This window comes from Danio aesculapii, chromosome 4 (genome assembly GCF_903798145.1).
Source record: "Danio aesculapii chromosome 4, fDanAes4.1, whole genome shotgun sequence".
In the NCBI taxonomy this organism is placed as follows: domain Eukaryota; kingdom Metazoa; phylum Chordata; class Actinopteri; order Cypriniformes; family Danionidae; genus Danio; species Danio aesculapii.
In genome coordinates, this window is record NC_079438.1 from 24,272,459 (window position 1) to 24,296,471 (window position 24,013).

At 40.3% G+C, this 24,013-nt stretch overlaps 1 protein-coding gene across 1 annotated transcript; it reads right to left on the bottom strand.

The window, feature by feature from the left end:
• Positions 1-554: 554 nt before the first annotated feature.
• LOC130222309 (NLR family CARD domain-containing protein 3-like) lies at positions 555-22,385 on the bottom strand. The gene is made up of 9 exons (XM_056454887.1): positions 22,300-22,385; positions 21,535-21,646; positions 20,903-21,010; positions 17,057-17,161; positions 16,414-16,498; positions 14,556-14,751; positions 11,498-13,283; positions 5,855-6,028; positions 555-1,637 (listed from the first exon to the last, which is right to left on the bottom strand). Exons 2-9 carry the CDS (start codon positions 21,576-21,578, stop codon positions 1,373-1,375), a joined length of 2,763 nt encoding a protein of 920 aa, XP_056310862.1. The 5' UTR covers positions 21,579-21,646; positions 22,300-22,385; the 3' UTR covers positions 555-1,372.
• Between the last annotated feature and the right edge of the window lie 1,628 nt (positions 22,386-24,013).

Below are 24,013 nucleotides of genomic sequence, written 5' to 3' on the forward strand. Positions count from 1 at the left end.
TCCTCCTGATGCTCTTATATGACACTGATATCCACACACCATGATCTCCACTCCAGTCAGTCTCCCAGTAACAGCGTCCACACACACTCTCTCTGCACAACACCTGAGGACAATAAACAAATCTGTCTGGATGATCAGGATACGGCTGATCCTCTTCCACACACTTCACCTCTCTGTTTTCCTCAGACAGAATGAGACGAGTGTGTGCTGTGTTTGGATCCAGTGTGAGGAAACAGGCCCCTGAACACAAGAACACACACATTTATAACCACAGCTGTGTGTGTGTACGTATCTGTGTATGTGTGTGAGAGAGTTTGTGCGTGTGTCTTTGTGTGTGTGTGTGAGAGAGACAGAGAGAGAGTGTGTATATGCCTGTGTGTGTGCGTGCGAGCAAGTGAGTGAGTGTGTGTTTGTGTGTCTGTATGGCTGTGTGTCTGTACATGTGTGTGTGTGTGTGTACGTGCGTGCGTGGTGTGTGTGTGTATGTGTGTGTGCATGCGCATGCGTGGGAGCGAGTGAGTGAGTGTGTGTGCATGTGCGTGCGTGGTGTGTGTGTGTGTGTGTGTGTGTGTGTGTGTGTGTGTGTAGTCCTACATTTGTGCAGTCCTGCTGTAATCCTCGCGTCTCCTCCATGATCCAGACTGTAAACACACACAGATGGAGAGAATGAGCTGTTTAGTTTCCCCCTCAGCTAATAAGCTAAAGCTAGCACTGAGCTGCTCAGCTACACGCTCCAAACTCTTCAGCTAAAACACACAACACTTGTTGGTTCCAGCCGGGATGCACAATGAATGTAACACAGTGCGTTCTTTTCCTCTGCTGTTGGTGAAGCGAGCGCAGATACTGCTCATGTTGATGGAGACACCCTGCTGCAACATTCATTTATTACAGTGATCACACTTAGCTTTGCCATCGTTCTTCAGCACATGCAGCCTTTGAGCACATGTTGCAGTCCATCTCTAAACTATGTTCAGATTATTAAAGCTGCTCGCCAGCGCCCAAGTTCCTGACAGATTAGCAAGTGAAAAATACACATGTGTGCACAGAGAAGAGGAATCCAGATGTTGATTTTAGAACAAGAGTCTGAACATTAATCCAAGTGTCTGATTCCAGAATCTGAATCCATCTTCAATCCCCAACCCTATTCCTGACCTGATATTGGAGGATTCTTCAGCACAAATGGAGGAAGAAGTTTCTCTGCTCAGCTCAAATGCTGAAACTGTACAGTGTGTCCCGCTTAATGACACAACTGAGCCAATACACTCCAACATTTACAGAGGAGATTCATTTCACACTCAATGATTTGCTCTTCATAGACATGACTGGAATACTCTACAAGCTGTATCTTCTGTCTGTCCTCACCCCATAACCCTCACAGAAAACTGAAGATCAGAAAAGAGCTTTCTAGTGTCTTTTTAAAGCCATTCAGTGGAAAAGCACAAGGCCAGTGATGCTCCACATACTTGAGTTTGTCCAGTGTGTAGTTTGGATCCTCCAGTTGTTCAGAGAGCAGCTTGACTCCTGAATCTCCTGGATGATTGTAGCTCAGATCCAGCTCTCTTAGGTGTGAGGGGTTTGAAGTCAGAGCTGAAGACAGAAAACCACAGCCTTCCTCTGTCACCATACAGGCAGACAATCTACAAACACAGCAATAGTCCACATCACACAGTTGGACAATCACACATCTCTTTGTGTTGTGAAGATGCTGACTGCTGTTTCTGCTCATGTCAACAGCAGTGATGAACACACACACACACACACACACACACACACACACACACACACACACACACACACACACACACACACACACACATCCTGATTAGCTCTCCTTATTGATCAAGCCCTCACATCAGCAAACACACTCACACACTCAACAAGGACTCAACATCATCTGTAGAACTGTATATCAATATAAATAAAATCACACCCCTGCACATTTGGGCTCCACATCTGGTAAGACTTAAGGGCTGTTCACACGGAAAGTGATGTTGAATGTTGACACACACAGACATCGTCACAACCTGCTAAAGTTTTCAAAAAGTGAACTAGGACTGCAACTATTTGGGGAAATCTCTATAAAAGGTCTTCAAATCTGATTTAGATTTAAAGGAATTGTTTTTCATCTTTAAAATAGGATTTATTCTTGTGTTTAAAGCTTTTGTCATTACGCTACTTCAGTGTCTCAGACTCATTTCCAAATGATTATTAAATGCTGGATTAATGCACAAGAGAGTTTGGCCAACACGTTTTAGACCATTTCAAATATATATTATATGTGCACGCTGTATAAGTGCACATACAGCCGCTCAGCATAATGGAGTGCAGCCCATTCTGAAAATCCAGATTTTCCTCCATTTCTCAGTCAATATAGGCAGTGTATTTTGGTGCATTTAAACAAAACAGATTTATTAAACAGAAATATTTATTACAATAATATTTTAGTCACCAAACATATCCAGAAATTGAAAGATAACACAATTAAATTCAGGCTAAATATTGCAAAAAACCCTACAAAATTTCAGCTGAATTCTTCCATTGTTTTGCTTCTCTTGATTTTTCCTCTTTTTTCATTTTGTATTGAATATTTTTCTAGAACATATAAATTTGAGTGCACCAGTTTTTGGAGCTTTATCATAAGTTATTTTGTTAGATGAGCTCCAGATTTGGCTAATCTATTGTATATCCACAAATATAATATTGTAGAGCTTCCTATTTAAAATATGAATGTAAAAGAGAGATTAGTGAGGGGTGCACTTATATATGCTGAGCACTGTATATTGTTCACCCAGAGTGTTTACATGGTCACACAGCAAGTCATACAACAAGCATTTAGTTTGGGCTAGCTGTTGCAGATGGACATTGCTGTACACTGACCTTGATGGGTGAGTGGGGGAGTGTCTGTTGTCTCTCCAAGTGTTAATTATTCATGACCATTGTCACTCATGCATACCGCTGAGATCACCCAAAACAAACCCAACAAATCCTAGATCATTTGTAATGTTTTCTTTGAATGAGAGAACAGAATCATTTTCACATAATTGTGCAGTAAATATTCCAGCCTACAAGACTGCTTACTCTAAAGTCTTGTTCAGGCACATTCAGTGTGGTTTTTGGACCTTATTTCAGCTATTTTTTCCTCTAAAACCTACTAACCACACATCATATTTATTTCTAAAAACACAAGCATGTACACCAATATTTCTCACATATTATTGTAGCACAGTTTGTGCTGAATACAAATAAAATACATGTTGGCCAGTACTATGAAAGAAGTAGATGAAATAAGCCCAAATGTCAGGGCATGTCAAAACATCTCAGGGGTCCCAAAATCACCTCAGACCCCTGAGGGTTAACTACAGGTATAGTATGAGCAGTGTGAAACATAATTACTGATAAACCATAATTCCTGTTATCTGGGGTTTAGTATCACCCAGGATTAACATGTTCAAGCATGAAAAGCCCTAATATGAAACTGTCTGACTGTAGTTATTGTAGAGTGGAGAATCATTTACCTCAGTTTCTCCAGTTTACAGTGTTGACTCTTCAGTCCATCAGAGAGAAGCTTCACTCCTGAATCCTGCAGGTCATTGTTACTCAGGTCCAGCTCTCTCAGGACACAGTTTGAGGATTGTAGAGCTGAAGACAAACTCTCACAGCAATGAGCAGTGAGTTTACAGCCTTGTAGCCTGTGTAGAGAACAAACACAATATGTATGTGTTGATCTGGTGTGTTTAATAGTCTGAAGCATGTATGAATGTAGTGACTGGTTTAACTTCACTAATTAGTGAGCACATCTGGTGATTTTAGCTTTAAACAGTATTAATGTCTATAAATTTGATTTATTTTCATTAAATATTGTAAACATTTATTTATACAAAATGTTCTATGTTAAAATGAAATAAAACCGTCTCATTAAAATATGGAATATAGCTTTTCTATTGAAGATCTAAAATTAGATATGCATTGTTTATTTATATCATAAGTAATATGTTAAATGTGTCAGCAATCAATACACATGTAAGAACAGTCTCCATCTGAAAATGCAGGAGTCTGCAATTATTCAGCAAACCCTTTATTAACAAGGTAAACTACCAGTATTTTTGACCAGTCTGTTGAACAGTTTCAAGCCATTAAATCTTTGAAAGGGCTTAAAATAGTTTAAGTCCTCTTTGCAATGTCAGTGTACAGCAATAGTTTATAGCAGTGTATAGATTTACTGTTGGTGCTGCAGTGCATGGTGCTCAGCTATAGCACTGAGTAAATAAGTAGAGTAATGACCAAGCAGCAACCTCCCACTCTCCCTCGTGAAGCCAATACAGAAGTAACTGAAACTGCAATTCATGGAAATCCCGCTAGTCCTGGCTCCATATAGAGCAGATTTCTATTGAGCCCACTGTTAAAATGGCCGACTTTACTGCAGGAAAAAAAGGTGTTTACAAGAACAAATACAAAGAACCATTTTGGTTCATATGGCTAATATTACCCTTCAGGGTAACTGTGAGGGGGTGAATTTTTTATAACTCATCCGTTTCGTTTATATTAGGTTATATTAAGTCTGCATAATTAAGGGCGTGGCCACTTGAGTGACAGCTAGGTCTCCCTGGTCGCTGTCTCGTCACCTCAGCTAATTCCGGCTGATTAGCCGCTGAACTCGATGTATTTTTGTGTTGGCATGCTGTGTGCACTTCACAAACCGTTCACGTGGCCTCCGTTTCCCAGGTGAGTGAAATTATATACTTGTATACCATCTCTATAAATGTGTTTGTTTTATTTAAGATCATTCATCATTTATAATGTTCTTTAGAGCTGTAATGCACTCCAGAATCTGACAGATTAATTAGTTGTAGGCTCTAGAACAGTCATCTGAAGCGTTGTCAAACAGTGTTATGCTGGAGTTCATCAATAGTCTTGCATTTACTAACACAGACTATATCTGAGAGGTTTGGAGGAAATTCACACTTTCCCCCAGTAGAAATACATCTTAAGAGCAATGTTCAGTGGCTCAATGTGTTACAGCACATCTACATCTACATTGCCTCTACATGTTAGAGTTTTAACTCGTTCTGTTTTAAAATCTAGTCTGAAAACTCATTTCACTTTTTGACATTAAACCATATGAGAGTCTTGTGTCCTTTATTTGTCCTTCGTTTTAAATGGAGCACGCTTGTACAACACTTTGGTAAACACTTGTTGTCTTTAAAAGCGCTTTATAAATAAACATTGACTTGACATTGAATTAATAATCCCGCTTGCTTTTTGAGCGAGTTCTTAAACACCTGTGATTGGCCATTGTGTTCCTCAACAGAAATGATGATGCTGAACGGCTGCGTTTATTACAGCTGATCCATGACAGATGCAGTGGTGAAAACTCGTTCTACAGACAGCCTGGATCCACAAGTATCACTGTGATAGCTTTACAGCTTTCATTTTCTCCCTGAGCAGCAAAAAGACCGTCCAGCAAACTAACAAGCAGTGATTGTGCACTGTTATCTGCTTTCTAAAGTAGTTGGAGCGTTTAATTACTCGTGCTCACCTCCCTCACCTCATCTACAATGACAAAGCGCATATGAGATAAACTACATCAGTATGTAACAACCAGTTATGATCTATTACTGAACAGATGCCGAACTGTTTTGACACCCTTATGGTGCACATCAGGAAAAGAGTTACTACAATTCTGAAAATGCAGCTTCATGCAGTTTATTAAGTAAAACATTTAAATAGATTTGTCTTTTTTTATTCTGAGTCAACACATAGACATAATCATGTAATCTTTATCAATGTGTAGATATGAATAAAATCACATCCCTGCAAATGTCTGTGTGATATTGCTGAGTGGAGAATCATTTACCTCAGTGTCTCCAGTTTACAGTGTTGACTCTTCAGTCCATCAGAGAGAAGCTTCACTCCTGAATACTGCAGGTCATTGTTACTCAGGTCCAGCTCTCTCAGGACACAGTTTGAGGATTGTAGAGCTGAAGACAAACTCTCACAGGACTGAACAGTGAGATTACAGCCCTGTAGCCTGTGTAGAGAACAAACACAATATGTATGTGTTAGTCTGGTGTGTTTAATAGTCTGAAGCACATCTGACTGTAGTGACTGGTTTAACTTCACCAATTAGTGAGCACATCTGGTGATTTTAGCTTTTAATAGGATTTAGGTTTATGCAACAAAAGTAAATGGCTTCCTTCAGATGTCTGAATAGATGAAGAAATATTTTTATCAAAAGACAAGAAGATCATACTCAAAGGTCCACAGATGACAGACAATAAAACACATGAACAAACAAAATAAAAATTATTTCATTTAGCACATTTAAAAGCTGCATATCAACAGACAAATAAAAGCAAACAGAGATACAAAATATAGAAAATAAATACATCTATTTAGAAGTGCCAGTGATAAGGACTGCCTCACCTGTGAATGCAAAATTTAAGGACACATTAGATGGCGGCAAGATGGCGGCGCGTTCAGTTCGCGAAGCCCAGCGTCTCTCCAGTTTCTGCAATTTTGCGGTATTATTCCTGCTCATTTCGGGTCTGTTCGTACAGAACAGCGGTGCCTTTACATCGTACACCCGACAGGACATCTTGGATATTGGTTTGTGCACTCCGGACAGTTTTATTAACAATCTTCGACTCATCCCTGAGATCGCCAGAACACCCGGGCCTCACAGCCCTACACGGCCGGGCGGAAGTGCTCGAAGGCGGCGCAGAGAACGTAAACAAAGACGGGGGAAGCGCGGCGGGCTAAGAGCTAAGCTAAAGCTAACACCACACCGGCTCTCTTTACCCAGCATCTTTCTCGCCAATGTACGGTCACTGGTGAACAAAATGGATGAGATTCGACTGCGCATCAACCACAGCAAAAGATTATGGAACTGTAATGTCATGATTTTTACAGAAACATGGCTAAACAGCGGGATACCAGACAACGCTATATCGCTAACGGAGCATCAAACATTCCGAGCAGACAGAACGGCGGATGACTCCGGTAAGACCAGAGGCGGAGGATTATGCATTTATATTAACAAAGCTTGGTGCACAAACTCTGTCGTCGTTGGGAGACATTGCTCTGTTAACCTGGAATTTCTAATGGTTAAATGTAGACCGTTTTATCTGCCACGGGAGTTCACCTCCACCATAATAACTGCTGCTTATATCCCTCCCGACGCTGATGCCAAGCTTGCTATGAATGAACTTCATGCAGCCATCAGCAAACAACAGACTGCTCACCCGGAGGCTGCTTTTATTGTTGCGGGGGATTTTAATCACTCAAACTTAAAAACAGTGCTCCCCAAATTCCATCAGAACATTTTCTGCCACACAAGGGGAAACAAAACTTTAGACCAAGTTTACACAAACATGGCTGAAGCATATGCTGTGACCCCCCTCCCCCACTTGGGTCAATCAGATCACCTTTGTTTGTTTCTCACCCCCAAATACTCACCCATCGTCAACCGTGTGAAGCCATCAGTAAGGACCATCAAAGTGTGGCCAGCGGGGGTGGACTCCACACTCCAGGACAGGTTTGAACACACAGACTGGAGTATGTTTGCTTCCCAGGCCACATGTGGCTCTCACACAGACATTGACAGTTACACTTCCTCTGTTCTGGAATATATCAACACCACCATAGACAGTGTTACAACCCAGAAACAGATCACCACATACCCAAATCAAAAGCCATGGATGAACAAGGAGGTGCGCCTCCTGCTGAAGGCACGCAACACTGCATTCAGATCAGGGGATGCACAGGCCTACAGCACTTCCAGGGCTAATCTGAAGAGGGGCATCAAAAAGGCCAAGCACTGCTACAAGCTAAAGCTAGAGGAGCACTTTTCCAACTCTGATCCTCGGCGCATGTGGCAGGGCATCCAGGCCATCAGCAACTACAAACCCAGCCAGTCCACCCCCACAGCCACAAATGTCTCCTTCCTGAACGAGCTAAATGACTTTTATGCCCGCTTTGAAAGAGACAATACAGAACCCTACACCAGGAACACTACCTCAACCAACCACTCAACTATCACACTCACCTCCTCAGAAGTCTACACTGCACTGAGTCGGATCAATGTGCGTAAGGCTGCTGGACCAGACGGTATCCCTGGGCGCGTCCTCAAAGCATGTGCAGAACAGCTCACTGGGGTGTTCACAGACATTTTCAACCTGTCACTTAACCTAGCAACTGTGCCAACATGCTTTAAAACCACCTCTATTGTGCCGGTGCCCAAACACTCCAGCCCAACATGCCTGAATGACTACCGCCCTGTAGCACTCACACCCATCATCATGAAGTGCTTCGAGCGGTTGGTCCTGGCACATCTGAAAGACTCTCTGCCATCCACACTGGACCCACATCAGTTTGCCTACCGTGGCAACAGAAGTACAGAAGATGCCGTCTCCATAGCACTGCACTCTGTCCTCACACACCTGGACAATAAAAACACTTATGCACGAATGCTGTTTGTTGACTTCAGCTCAGCATTCAACACTGTCATACCCTCTAAGTTACTGATCAAACTCAGAGACCTGGATATCGACACGTCTCTCTGCAACTGGGTTATGGACTTTCTGACTAACAGACCTCAGAATGTTAGATCAGGCCACATCTGCTCCACCACCATCACACTCAACACTGGTGTACCACAGGGCTGCGTGCTGAGCCCCTTCCTCTACTCCCTTTTTACCATCGACTGTAGGCCTGTGAACAGATCCAACACCATCATCAAATTTGCAGATGACACCACAGTGATTGGTCTAATCAGCAATAATGATGAGACTGCCTACAGGGAGGAGATACAGCATCTGGCCACTTGGTGCACCGACAATAATCTGCTCCTTAACACCAGCAAGACCAAGGAGCTCATTGTGGACTTCAGGAAGGCACGAACAGGCTCACATGATCCCATCCACATTAATGGGATGGCCGTTGAGCCTGTCTCATCCTTCAAGTTCCTGGGGACCCACATCTCTAAGGACCTTTCCTGGACCACCAACACCTCCAGCCTGGTCAAGAAGGCTCACCAGCGCCTATTCTTCTTGAGGCAACTTAAGAAGAACCAGCTTTCATCAGCCGTCTTAGTGAACTTCTACCGCTGCACAATAGAAAGCATCCTGACCAACTGCGTCACAGTCTGGTATGGAAGCTGCTCTGTTGCTGAGCGTAAGGCACTGCAGCGGGTGGTGAAAACTGCCCAACGCATCACAGGGACCACACTGCCAGCCATTGAGGACATCCAGAAGAAACACTGTCTGCGCCGAGCACGCAGTATTCTTAAGGACGCCTCTCACCCTGCTCACAGACTGTTTTCTCTCCTGCCTTCCGGCAGGCGCTTCAGGCTCCCCCGGACAAAAACCAGCAGACTGAGGAACAGCTTTTTCCCCAGAGCTGTCTTCCTTTTGAACTCTGCCCCTCACTGACTCTTTTGCCCCCCCAATACACCCCCCACACTCCTCTAACTTATACTCCTCACAATCACTGCACTATTTAACATTTGCACATTTAAAGGTTGCACATATTCATTGCACTGATTCATTTACTTGAACTGTACATACCCACAGCACATGGACATTTGTAATTTGTAATTATGTTTATCTATCTGCCACTCCTGATTATTAATAGCATCATGTACATATATTCATTTATGCAAACCTCTGTTTATAGCTAATACAACCTGTATATAATGTTGATAGTACATCCATCTGTAAATATCACCATAGTTTTTCTATAACTGCACTTTATAACTTATACCTGTATCCTGCACTTGCTGCTATTGCACTGCTGGTTAGACCTAAACTGCATTTCGTTGCCTTGTACTTGTACATGTGTAATGACAATAAAGTTGAATCTAATCTAATCTAAACATTATACCTCTGTGCTCCAGCTGTTTATCCTGATCCACACGATCTGCCCTGGTTTACTGTCCAGTAGTCCCTGCCTTGGCTTTGTCCTTCTTCCTGTTCACCTGTCTGTCAGTTTCCCCCTCACCATCTGTCTTGTACCCTATCATGGTTTCATTAAACTGCCTCTCCCCATCACCCTTGTCCACTGTAGCACCTCCAGCTTGCTGAACTCACTCTTGTTTTGTGTTTTCCTCTGAGGATCATCTGCAATCTTCTCCTAGAAGGGAGCTATGTCATGGTCCTGGTTGGCCTGTCCTGGTACTGTTGTTTTCTCTATGTGTGTCTGTGTCAGTGAGTGCGTTTACATGGACACAGAGTTGGGCAAGCTACTAGAAAAATGTAGTGAGCTAAGCTATTAGCTACTCTACTTAAAATGTAGCTTACCTACACTAAAAGCTACCCCTGGGAGCTGTAGAAAGCTAAGCTAAAAGCTACTTGCCAAAAGAGGCTTAGCTACATCTAAACTATTTTTGCAAATTTAATTTTTAAATCAAAGCAACTTAAATCCAAGACCATCACATCTTAGTGATCAATAAAACTGTCAATGAAACATATGAGGCAGAATAGTTCAGTTCAGTTATTTACTGTAAATAATATGCTGAACTAAACAGAGACACATTATAGTATATAACAGCTAAAACAATCCAATAACACCAGGTGTTACACATTTAAAATACTATAGTCGTTAATAGTAAAGGGAAATATATTGGAATAAGCATTATATATATATATATATATATATATACACTAAAGTATTTTTATTTTTTGAGCACAGCATCAGGAATTAAGTTATTGCATCTTAACATGTACTCCTGGAGGTATGGTCATGAGGAAATAACTCCTCTCCCTCAGTCATCTTTCCATCAAGCAAGTTTCACCAGAGGTGGCAGTAATGCACCAAAACGCACCAAAGCAGCACCAAAGCAGCTCATGTAAACACCTCAATCTTATTATTGTCTTAATTAGATTAAGGAAAATAACTCCATTACTGATGTCCACATAAACGTAGTCAATGTTACCTGATAATTATCAACATAGAGATGGGTCAAAATAGACAGAATGTAGAAAACAACATCAGTGTGATCATTCGACTCTTACCAGAAAGGACTTTTAAGGTGCTGTATCATTTTATAGCTGACTTAAGAGATAGTTCACCTAAACATTTACTTACCCTTAAGTGGTTCCAAACCTTTATGATCTTTTTATTCTGCTTAACAGATAATAGTTTATGACAGCTGAAAACCATTAGCCATTGACCTACATAATAGGAAAAACAACTGGTGTCAATGGTTACAGGCTTCTTTCTACAGGAATCTTCTTTTATGTTTAACAGGAGAAACAAAGTTTGAGAAAGGTTTATAACCCCTTGAGGGCGAGTAAAAATTTGTAAATTTATTTTTTGGGTAAACTATCCCTTAACCAACCACTGCCAAAACATGAATCTAAACGTTATTAAAAAACACTAAAATATTAAATAAGAAACAATTATTAATGTATTTTCAAGTGCAGATGATATCACTATTGTGCATGTTCATTAACATGATATACTATATTATTTAATTTGAGAAAGAAGCACTTTGACTTACTGAGCTCTTTTGGAGGATTTGATGACTGCTGATAGTCTGATGAGACACTCGTCTGATTTCTGGAATTTCTGAAGCTCAAACTCCTCCAGCTCCTCCTCTGAGGTCAACAACACAAAGACCAGAGCAGACCACTGGGCAGGTGAAAGGTCAGCAGATGACAGACTTCCTCTACTGAGGTGAGACTGAATCTCTTTCAGCAGAGTTTGGTCGTTCAGTTCATTCAGACAGTAGAACAGATTGATGGATCTCTCTGGAGACAGATTCCCTTCAAGTTTCTGCTTGATGTATGCAATTATTTCCTCTTTGCTCTGGTCTCTGTCATCCTGCTGTGTCAACAGGCCTCGTAAGAGTTGTCGATTGGACTGGAATGACAGACCGAGAAGGAAGCGAAGGTAAAGGTCCAGATGTCCATTCTCACTTTTCAGAGCCTTGTCCACAGCAGTCTTCAGCAGATTCCTCATAGCCTTATTTCTGCTTTTTTCTGCTTGTTTCTTGTCGCTGTCTCGAAACAGATGTTGATAAAGCGCTGCAATGAACTCTTGAATGCTCAAGTGAAGAAAGCAGTACATGGTACCAAGAATGATTCCCGTCTCCTCCTTGAAGATCTGGGTACACATGCCTGAGTACACAGATGCCTTATAGACGTCAATGCCACAGTCTTTCAGATCGCTCTCATAGAAGATCACATTGTTTCTTTCCAGCTGCTGGAAGGCCAGTTTACCCAGTGAAAGGATGAGGTTTGGATCCCAGGAGACATCTGGTGTGTTTTCTCCATTATACTTTCTTCTGCTCTGCTGGATCTGAAAGCGGAGAAAGTGTGTGTACATCTGTGTCAGAGTCTTGGGAGATTCCTGCAGTGTTTCAGCATTAGCCCTGTGTTTCAGTTCAGTATTTCTGTTCTCCTTCAAAATGTTCCGGAGAACAGTGGCTGAAATCCAGCAGAAGACTGGGATGTGGCACATAATAAAGAGACTCTTTGACTGTTTAATGTGATCAATGATTTCTCTGGCCTGATTCTGATCTGTGAGTCTCTTTCTGAAGTACTCCTCCTTTTGGGCATCATTGAATCCTCGTATCTCTGTCAGCCGGTCAATACAGTCAGCAGGAATCTTACTGGCAGCTGCTGGTCTGCTGGTGATCCAGATGAGAGCAGAAGGAAGCAAATTTCCCTTGATGAGGTTCGTCAGGAGAACATCCAGAGAGACTGCTGAAGATACATCACGACACGTCTCATTACCAGCAAAGTTCAGAGGAAGACGACATTCATCCAATCCATCAAGGATGAACAGGACTTTGAATCGTGTGCTTCTTGTAAGGTTCAGTCCTTTAGTCTCTGGGAAAAACTGAGTTATGAGGTCTTTTAAACTTTGTCTTTCTTTCTCCTTTAAGTTCATCTCTCTGAATGGAAGAGGAAATATGAAGCTGATGTCTTGATTTTCTTTCCCTTCAGTCCAATCCAGAACAAACTTTTGCACAGAGACTGATTTCCCGATGCCAGCAACTCCTTTTGTCAGGACAGTTCTGATCTGCTCGTCTTGTTCAGGTGCTTCAAACAAATGTTTGCATTCAACCTGTATCTCTAGTGACTGATGACGTCTGGAAGCAGCTTCAATCTGTCTGATCTCATGTTCAGTGTTGACCTGTTCACTCGCACCCTGAGTGATATAGAGATCTGTGTAGATGTTATTCAGAAGTGTGGAGTCTCCTTGCTGAGCAATTCCTTCAAACACACTTTGATATTTCTTCTTCAGGCTACATTTAAGCTTATAAATAAAGAGCAGCTCATCTAAAGACAGGAGCAAAAAAACAGATAGACTTAGTCTTGAATAGAAACAGAAATGAGAATCTGTAAAATTTTTAAAAATAAAATGTATAAATAATCATCAGAATAAACCAATAGTAAAGTATTCAGTGTTGTGTGAAAAAAAATCACTGTTACTCCTACTTTTGCTGTTAACGTTAAATGAAGAAATTATCTGCAGAACCCATATTTACTTTAGGCTCATCTTCAGTAAATGATTGAGTTCTTCACTCATAAAACTTCATGTTTCATTGCTAGATGATCATTGTAGAAGAATTATTCAGTGGTGTGTTTGTGACGGCTGGTTGTCGCCTCCTAATGGTTAAATAATGTAATTGCAGCCTACAACTTTCATTTTTGTGCATATGACTGTGATTTTAATCTTCAACATAAACATCAGTGATTTTATCTGAACTATAAACTGTTCTCCCAGTACTTCTGTGTTATTTGACTGTTTGTAACTTCATTTTGCATTTTCATATTTGAATGCAGCGATCTGAGGATTATTAATCATATGTAAATCACCATCATTTATATTAGATGTTGCGTGGGTGTTGAGATCCTGATCTTGTAATGATTAATCATGCAGCTTACACTAAATGCATTGATAAAGGCTTAACAAGTAGTGACCTTTAACAAAACCCACCACATCTTCTGTCATCATTATATTTTACAAGAAAGCCTAAATGCTCTCATACATGTGAATTGAATGACGTGAGAGGCAATCTCTCTGTGATCGTTACAAATTTAATCCGCGGGTCACGTGTCTTCCAAAGCATGGGTTGTGATCCATATGAATCATGGATCAACCGTGATCTGTTACACCCCTAGAATTTTCAGTCATTTTTTGCTATTTCTGTGGAGAATTTTGTAAACAATCTGCAGATAACTGTGGAAAGATTTAGGGAATATCATAACTAAAAACGTAATACAAAATAAAATAGAACACATTTTTAACTTAAATAATAATATTTAATGTTTACAATACAAATCCACTTAGACTTACTTAATTGGTAAACAAAGCACAAGACTCATATAATATATCTACTAAAGGACAGAAAATATGACTTTACAAACTGTACTGTAAATAAATCATGAACATTTTCATATTAGTCAACAATATTACTGAAATTAAATAACTGAATGAAAATAAATGTACACACATTTACACAGTAAATAAATAAACTCAATGATGGACTAAAACTCTGTGAAAGTCTGCCGATTTCGTGTAGGTCTACCAATGAATGAGTCTCTTACCCTCAAGAGTATCAGCAGCTTGATCTTGCTTCATCTCTCTCAGGAAGAAGAGTGTGAGATCAAGAGCTGCTTCTGTGATTCTGCTTCTGTTATTATTAAAGTCCTTTACAAACTCTTGTCTGTTTTCTGCTTGTAAGATTTTCTTAAATTTCTCCAGTTCATTCTTCAGAAATCTGATCATTTTACTCTCAAGATTCTATAATTGAAGAAAAAAGAAGAACAACTTTTAACCAAAACATTCATTCACACACAGTTGTAGATCCACAACCTACTCCAAATACATTATAATACATGATACTATGAGTCTGTTAAATGCTTGATTCTGATTAGCTCATGAACATTCAAAGGTTATTTTCAGATAAACACACAGTTAAAGTAGATCCAAGCAGGTTTTGAGCACATTACACTAAGGGTGGGGGGGGGGGGGGGGCTTTGGGTCGCACACCGGATGCGCAATGCAGCACACACGACGCACATATTCACATGTTATTAAAAATGAAATTCACAGCTACAAAGGACAAAAAAAAACCCAACTCAGTCTTTGGATAAGATGTTTAAGAGACTAGTCCTACACACAGGAGCAGTTTGAGAACAAATACCTGACAAATGTCTGAAACACAACGTCTGAACGACTGTGGAAACCAGAGTCTAATAACATCTAAACAAAGACATCTCTGCTAAATTTGGACTGTCAGTGAAAAACTAATAGACGTCTAAGATTAGCCCTAATCTAGACTAGTCATCAAATACACATGAATGAACACATATGTGAAACGTTTTGCTAATTTAGTGTCTTTGTTGCTATATTTAGCGGCTTTTCAGACTTTCCCAGTAACGAGATGTCAAAAAAGTGACAAATCTTTTCTTTTCTGGAGTCACTGGAGATTTTGGAGACTCTGACGTGTCTGTACTGTACCGTTTCTGCTCCTCTCAATGAGCAGGAATTTCCAGCCATTTCAAAGCACCAACTGCAAATTATCTAGCAATTTTATTCCAAAACAACTTCTGGACCTTGAGAGCGTGAGGTGTTTCCCTGGTACAGTCAGATCTCTGCTTCTGTTTCAAATTTGATCAGTTTAATATTTGGCAGCAATTATTGAACTTGTGCGTTTATCATGGCAGAGAGATTACTGTACACAACACAGGTTTGGGAGGAGTCAGATTTTTCATCATGGCTAATCAATCCTTGTCACATGGCTATTTAACCAGCAGCCATTACACAGCTGACAATTTTAACAGATGCAGATATGCAAATTTATGCATACGTCACCTACTGACACCTAGTACATCCATAATGACAACAAAACTAGAAGTTCTTATTAAATGAGTAAAACTGACAGGGAGTCGATTCTCTTTCTGCTGCTTTTCAATATATGTGATATACGCTAATATTTGATGCATCACCGAACCCTACTCATGACTAATGTACATTCGTAATTATATTCATGTATAACATTATATCTCATTATTTACAATAATATTCCCTCAAAATTTATAGTGTAGTTCTGTAGAGCTCAAAATAAACTGCTGCATGAATGAATTAGATTATGAAGAATGATGAATATCCTGCTTATGCTTTAATGCGTCCTTTCTGCAAGCGATTTACTATTACTTTAAAGTGTAAATCCCTGCAGATAATGTGATATGAAATCAATTTCGCTTTGTTGAAATCTTGAGAAATTAAGTCACAATCACAAGAAAACAAGAATGAAATAATATTTAATGCATGGCCCTTCATAGATTAAGACAGGTCCAGCAGGTTACAAGATTCAGTTCTCTACAGTCTTGTGAACAAATATTTCTGTGTTTCAGGGAGTTATTTCAGTGACTTTAATTAATCAAAATGAGTTTTTCCCACCTGGAAGATTGACTGGAGATTATCTGTGAAGCTCTTGTGTCTCCTGTGAGTCTCGTCTCCTGAATCTGCTAACTCATATTCAACACTGTTAACAGATAAAACTACTGTAATTATACATTTAGAGGCAAACAGAGACAGATATTCATCCATTCATTTGCCTTCAGCATGGTCCCTTATTTATCAGGCGTCACCACAGTGGAATGAACTATTCCAGCATATGTTTTACACAGTGGATGCCATTCCAGCTGCAACCCAGTACTGGGGAAAACACCCATACACGCTTCAAGAGTTCACACTTAGCTGATGATTGATTATAAAGCTTGTTTGGCATGCCAAAAGGAGAGAGCCCTGAGCTTATTAGACCACTGAGCCTGGGGGCTCCCTCTCGTTTGAAGGACGAGAGGGGAGTTTGAGCTCAGGTAGATCTGGAGAACTCTATATGGAGAAATATATATGTTTTAAATTGACATGGAAATATAAAATTATGATTTACTGAAAATACTCGGAGTAAAAATCTGGTGTCTGTAAATGTTTTAATGAGCCACTAAAGTCATTCAGGAATGACTCTCTTTACTGTAATGTTGGTTCACAATAACATGTTCGAAATGGTCCATGTGTGATAAAAATGTAAAACACAAAATACCTTTGAGCAGATGATGGTGTTTTCTCTCTGAGGTCTGGTGGATCACCTTTAGACTGGTCACTCTTGAGAGACACAGAGCTGGACACACATGATGCTGATCTCACACTGAAGACACAAACACACCAGAGGAAACAGATCGTCACAACCTGTTGCAGTCTCTCTTATGAACAGTACAGGGCACAGGGTATTATCTTCCTGGACTTCATTTCTCATCAGCCCCTGCGCTCCTGATTGTCTCTTTGTAACACAATTAGCTAATAGGGAATTATGAATGATTAATTATCTGTTAGTGCTATACCTTTATTCTTCACTTGTATTGCCTCTTCCTGTACCAACTGAATGCGTGTTAGATTAGTTCAAGTGTCCAGTGTAGTTAATGAAGCATTACTTGTGTCACACTTCAAATTGTTCATTATTTGCTCATAAATGGAGTCCCTGATCTTGCAGAATACTCTAGCTTCTATTGTATTGTAAGGTTGTGTTCATTAAGCTCGTGTTTTATTTTATTTCTGTCTACAGTTTAACAAGGAAAATTTGAGGTTTAGATGTGATTTTTCATTACATTTATATCAGCCTATATTAAACAGGTCTAATAATAATTGGAAACGTGGCTAACGGGGATTTGGTTTAAGATCACTTTCATTAGGCTAACCCTCCCAATATTGAAAATTAATCATTAAAAACTTTAAAAAAGGTAATAATAATAGTTTTATGATCTCAAATATTAATGTGGCTGAATTTGCAGGATAAGATTTTTTGATTTAATAGATGATGAACATCAATCCTCTGGCTTGTGACTCATAACTTTATGACAAAGAGGATATTTTACTAGCAGAGTTTATTCAGATGCATTATTTAAAGTTACAAACTGTAGATAAATGTTTAGTCTTAGTCTTAGTCAACTTTGTCAATCAAACCATGCAACAGTACATTACACAGCAGACTGAAATTGCGTTTCTCCCATACTCCAATGTGCAATTTAAAAACAAAACATGACACGCACTAGACATAAACTAAACATTTAACTAATATAGTACAAGATAAATTAAATAAATAGACAATAATAAACTATGAACAATTACCATATATCCTATTGTTCCAGAATATGACCAAGTTGAGGTATTTATTGTAGTGCAATTGGGTGCAGTATGGCAAAAATGCAAAGTGCAAAGTAGCAGCATAGAGGTACGTGAATTTTGTAAACATGTTACACGTGCAAGGGATATTAACATAAAAACATTGAGTTTGCCTTTCTCACAGTTCCAAAGATTTTTGTGTGTGTGGGCTGTGGGGTGTGATTTTATAATCCAGTTTTCATAAGTGAGTTGAGCAGTCTGATAGCTTGAGGAAAAAAGCTATTAATGAGTCTGGTAGTCTTGCAACGCATACTACTGTAGCGTTTCCCAGATGGTAGGAGGGTGAACAGTTTATGTGTGGGATGGGTGAAGTCTTTGATGATGTTTGTAGCTCTTTTGTAGCAACGGAGGGGGTATATGTCCTGAATGGATGGTAGGGCTGATCCGATTATCTTCTCAGCTGACCTCACCACCCTCTGTAGAGCTGTCCGGTCAGCAGCAGAGCAGCTGCCATACCAGACTGAGAGACTGCTGGTGAGAATACTCTCAATGGCACCTTTGTAGAAGGTAGTGAGTGCCGGTGGAGGGAAGTTAGCTCTTCTCAACCTGCGCAGGAAGTGGAGGCGTTGGTGAGCTTTCTTGACCAGAGAGGTGGTGTTGGTAGACCAAGACAGGTCATCGGTAATATGCACCCCCAGGAACTTGGTGCTTTTCACTGACTCTACCACACTGCCATAGATGGTGAGGGGGGTGTGTGACTTGTAATTCCTCCTGAAGTCCACAGTTATTTCCTTTGTTTTATTTACATTAAGATGTAGATTATTAGTGTCACACCAGTTGATGAGTTGATGTACCTCATCTCTGTAGGCCGAGTCGTCGTCGTTGCTGATGAGGCCCACAACTGTTGTGTCGTCTGCAAATTTGATGAAGTGATTTGAATTGTATCTGGCACAACAGTCATGAGTCATCAGTGTGAACAGCAGAGGACTTAACACACATCCTTGAGGGACCCCAGTGTTCATGATGATGGTCTGTGAGGAGTTTTCACCGACTCTTACTGTCTGTGGTCTGTTGGTGAGAAAATCTAATAACCAGTTGCACAGTGGGGTGCTGATGCCTACAGCTCTGAGTTTTCCCACCAGGTGTTGTGGAATGACTGTATTAAAGGCAGAGCTGAAGTCAATGAACAGCATCCGCACACAGCCGTTTTTGTTTTCCAGATGAGCCAGGCTGAGGTCAAGTGCTGTTGCTATGGCATCATCAGTGGAACGCTTGGAACGATAAGCAAACTGGAAAGGGTCAAACGTGACAGGTAGGCTAGATGTTATGTGAGCCTTAACCAGCCTTTCAAAGCACTTCATTATGATGGACGTAAGTGCTATAGGCCGGTAGTCGTTCAATGTTGTGACTGGTGATTTCTTAGGTAGCGGGATGATAGTAGTAGCTTTGAAGCTTTCTGGTATAATGGCTTTACTCAGAGAAATGTTAAAAATATCTGTGAGAATATCTGTAAGTGAGTTTGCACAGTCTCTAAGCACACACCCAGGTATATTATCAGGACCGGCAGCCTTCCAGGGGTTGACCTTTTGAAGGGTTCTCCGCACATCAGCAGGGTCAAGTTGAAGTATTACATCATCCACACAGTGTAGAGCTTTTGTTGGAATGATGTTATTGTTTTCCTCAAAACGGCTGAAGAATGAATTGAGTGAGTTTAAGAAGATTGTAACTGGATTTTTTGTCCATAGGCACGCTTTGCCGCTCTCAGGCCCCGGTTCAAGTTGGCCCTGGCAATTCTGAGGGCCTCTTTGTCTCCAGACTTGAAAGCTACATTCCGTGCTTTTAGAAGCTCACAAACCTCCCTGGTAAACCATGGTTTATTGTTTTCCCTTGTGGTAATGTGTTTTATGACGGTCACATCTTCTATGCATTTGGATATATATCCTGTCACAGATTCAGTGTATTCCGTTATATTAACAAGCTGGTTGGAAGTGGTAGCCTCCCTAAAAACAGCCCAATCTGTGCAGTCAAAACAGTCTTGGAGGGCTGAAGTGGCCCCCTCTGGCCAGGTTCGGATCTGCTTCACAGAAGCTTTATTTCTCACTAACAGTGGCCTGTAAGATGGCATAAGTATAACAGAAAGATGGTCCGAGTTACCCAGATGGGGGTGGGGAACAGCTCTGTATGGCTGTTTGATGTTTGAGTAGACCTGGTCCAGAATGTTCTCTCCCCTGGTTGCAAAGTCCACATATTTATAAAAGTGTGGGAGTACTGTCTTTAGTTTGGCCTGATTAAAATCGCCAGCGATTATACAGGCAAAGTCCGGATTTGAATCCTGCATTGAGCTCACGGATTGATACAGTGTAGTAAGTGCGTCTTTAGTATTCGCACTGGGCGGTATATACACGGCTGTAATAGTCACGGCTGAAAATTCTCTTGGCAAGTATACTGGACGACATTTAACTGTTAAAAATTCTATGTCTTCAGAACAGTGACTTCGGAGAACTTTAACATTTGTGCACCAGTTGTTATTGATGTAGATTGCCACTCCACCACCTCGTAGCTTACCAGTGAGTGCGTGACTCACTGGTCAATGGTCTAATGGTCAGATATCTGTCCTTATCAGGAGTGTGGATGAATTCAAGAAAATGATATAACACCGTTCTTGTGTTTCTTACATATTTTGCTTTAAAGTTGTGTAAATATAAAAAAAAATGTCCTAACAAATACTGAAACAGTCCATGTGTGAGCAATAATGTAAACCACACAATACCTTTGAGCAGATGATGGTGTTTTCTCTCTGAAGTTTGGTGGAACACCACCTTTAGACCGGTCACTCTTCAGAGACACAGAGCTGGACACACATGATCCTGATCTCACACTGAAGACACAAACACACCAGAGGATTAAAACACACCTGAAGAAGAAATTTCAGTCTGTTTTAAAAAAGTTTGTGTAGTTTCATTCAGCAAAAACTAATAGTTGTCTGAAGGTCTGTCTGATCAGGTCTGCTACACAGGAATCATGGGTAAACAGACGAGTGATGTGCTGCTTTCTCATTCTGCACAATCTCAGCTTCACTGAAAACACATTTGACTCTAAAACCTTGTTGTGTAACCTCGTGAGTAAAAACTTACTATAGAAACCAGATGAGGAAATATAAAATACAACATATAACTTAGTATCTATAGAAATGAATATAATCTCTGAGTCTGAGACAAAATACTTTATAATTCCCTTCACTGAACTATACACTGTAGGTTTAACATGCACATTTGTGTTAATTTTAGTTGATTTACGTTTTCTCTCCTCTATAAGCACAAGCTGAAACTGTTCTGTGGTCAGCTTTTGTCTTTGTTCTCCAGAGAAAGTGTTGAAATAACGGTGTAAAAACATAGTCAATACCTGTGTTTCTCTGAGAGAGAGTCCTTTACTCGCTCCTCTGCCATACTGCAGCTAAAACACCAATGCAGACCTTAACAGAGCTTTGAGGAAACAATCAGCCGCTGACCATCACCTGGAGATGACAATATACTGAGATTAAGAACATCACACTTTATAGCAATCAATGCTGACTTCACAAACAAGACCTTACTGAAACAGACCACATGATGAGGGAGAACACAAACTGACCTTTAGCCATTTCACAGCAGATATATTTATATTTATACTGATTAACATTAATGCAGTTGGTTTAACCCCTGATCTGACACCTCAGATATTTCAGGTTTGATCATTTGATATGTATGTGTCTGTCACGATAACTTCTGCTTTAGACAACTATTAACTTATTATTTTAATTATTTATTAGCTTAGTTAGTAGGTAGTTAGTACTAAAACGTTACCAGTTAAATGCAGTTTAAGGATCATCCGCATTCTTCTGTTTACTGAAGCTCTGCTTTCACTTTCGATTTCCTGACTCTGTTTAAAGTTTATTTTCTGCTGAATGATGTGAAATTATCGAGTCAACCTGATATAGAAAAGCCTAAACACTTTCAAGGGATAAAAATAACCCATTATATTGTTCAAATGACCGTGTTTGGACCGTGTTTAATCGGTGTTTGAGGCTTTGAGCTTCAGGAGCAGACAGTCCTATAAATCACGCTTATACACATATAAACCCCTTCATCATCTCCACAAATAAGCTTAATGTAGAAGTATTAAACTTACCAGCAGAAGTACAGACGCTCTTGTGCAGCAGGAACACGAGGTGAGCTCTTTTGACGCTTTCAGTTTGTCAAATATGCACGATCTCTTCCGCGTTTGCGGTTAGCCCGCAGGACAACTTCCGGTGCAGCACAGCGCTCGCTTTAAGCGGATGGCGCAGGTGAGGATGATAGATAACACTCGCCGTTTCTAAGAGTTTCCTCGGTTTATCGTGAAGGACATTAATCGAATCGTGAGACAGAGAGCTGTCACATCAAGCAGCAAAGAAGAGAAGAGGTTCAAATTCTACATTTCGAGTTACAGTCATCATTTTGAGGGTGAGTGTTGTCATGTTATATATACGAATAGCAATAAAACCTTAGCCGTGTCTGTTTCTCACAGTTCATATAGATTTTTATGTTATATTTTAATTACCTGTATAATTTCTATCCATCTGTATATCTATCTATTTACATATTTATGAACTAGTTTGAGTTATTAACTATAAGTTATAGTTTCCAGGTTTCCTGTAAGGATGGAGTGACAGGAGAGATCAGCATGTTTCAGGTCGATGATGGAGTCAGAGAAGCTGCAAAGTTTGAGTGGGAGGTTATTTATTCTCAGGATGACATGATGATCCAGCTCATGGTGCGGTTTTTATGTGATTTTGATCGTTTTGCCCAGCTTTCTTCAACCAAAACCACATGGCTTGATGGCCTGAGGGTCTTGTGAGGAGACTGTCAGCAAGATTGTTCCTTATGATGTACTCTTTGTACCGACCCTTCAAGGAACTATACAAAGCTTGAATGAAGTGAGCTGGCCTGAGGTGTTTTTTCTTGCACAGAATTGAAGTTTTCACAATGCCAAACCACTTTTCAACATGACAGTTTGTGTCTCTTTTTTCTGACATTCTTGGGTGGGTGAGTGGTCCATGTCACAGCCATATCTCTGAGGTCTCCCAGCAGAACCCCGCTCCAGAGTGGATAAATGGCCATATAATTGTCAGAAGAAAACTGATCATTTCCGGGCAGTAATATGATTTGCTTGATTTGAATCATTTTCACACTCCACAACAGCACTGACTTCATCACAAATGTTTCTGAACATTTTGGAGTATGAGGAACCACCAACAATTGTTGCAGATGTACTGTCACTCACCTCCACCTTTTCTAGGACCTCACCTGTGGTATCCTGCAGAATGCCACCTTCTTTGTAAATTAGGGCTTCTAAAAAAACAAAGACTTTCTTTCACAGTTTCAGTGAAATGCCTTGCAGTAAAAACTGCAGAATGATTTAAAAATTCTCAGAGCATCATCAAGGCTATCTGTGTTTTGTAGTCTTGCAAACACGTAAGTGGCAAAGTTTTTAAGACCTTTATCGGATGACCTCTTTTGGAAGGCTAAAGTCACGGCTTTGATAATATGGGCAGAACACAAATGTAAAACCGTTGTGTGTTTAATTTCTGCCCATGTTTTCTGCTTCTGACAGATGGCAAATGTTCTCTCAAGGTAAGCGGTGATGCTTTCCTTGTTGAAAGCAAGGAGAACAGCCTGCATTATTGCCCAGCTGAAGTCTGTTTCTACTTGATGTATGTGCTGATTTGTGTATTTTGAAAGTTTGAGGAGGAACTGCATTAACCAGTATGTTATGGGTGGTACGGAATGTTCACTGGATATCATTTCGGAAACTGACAGCGGCGGAGCATCTCTTCCTTTTCCCGGTAAGGTCAGTGCGTAAT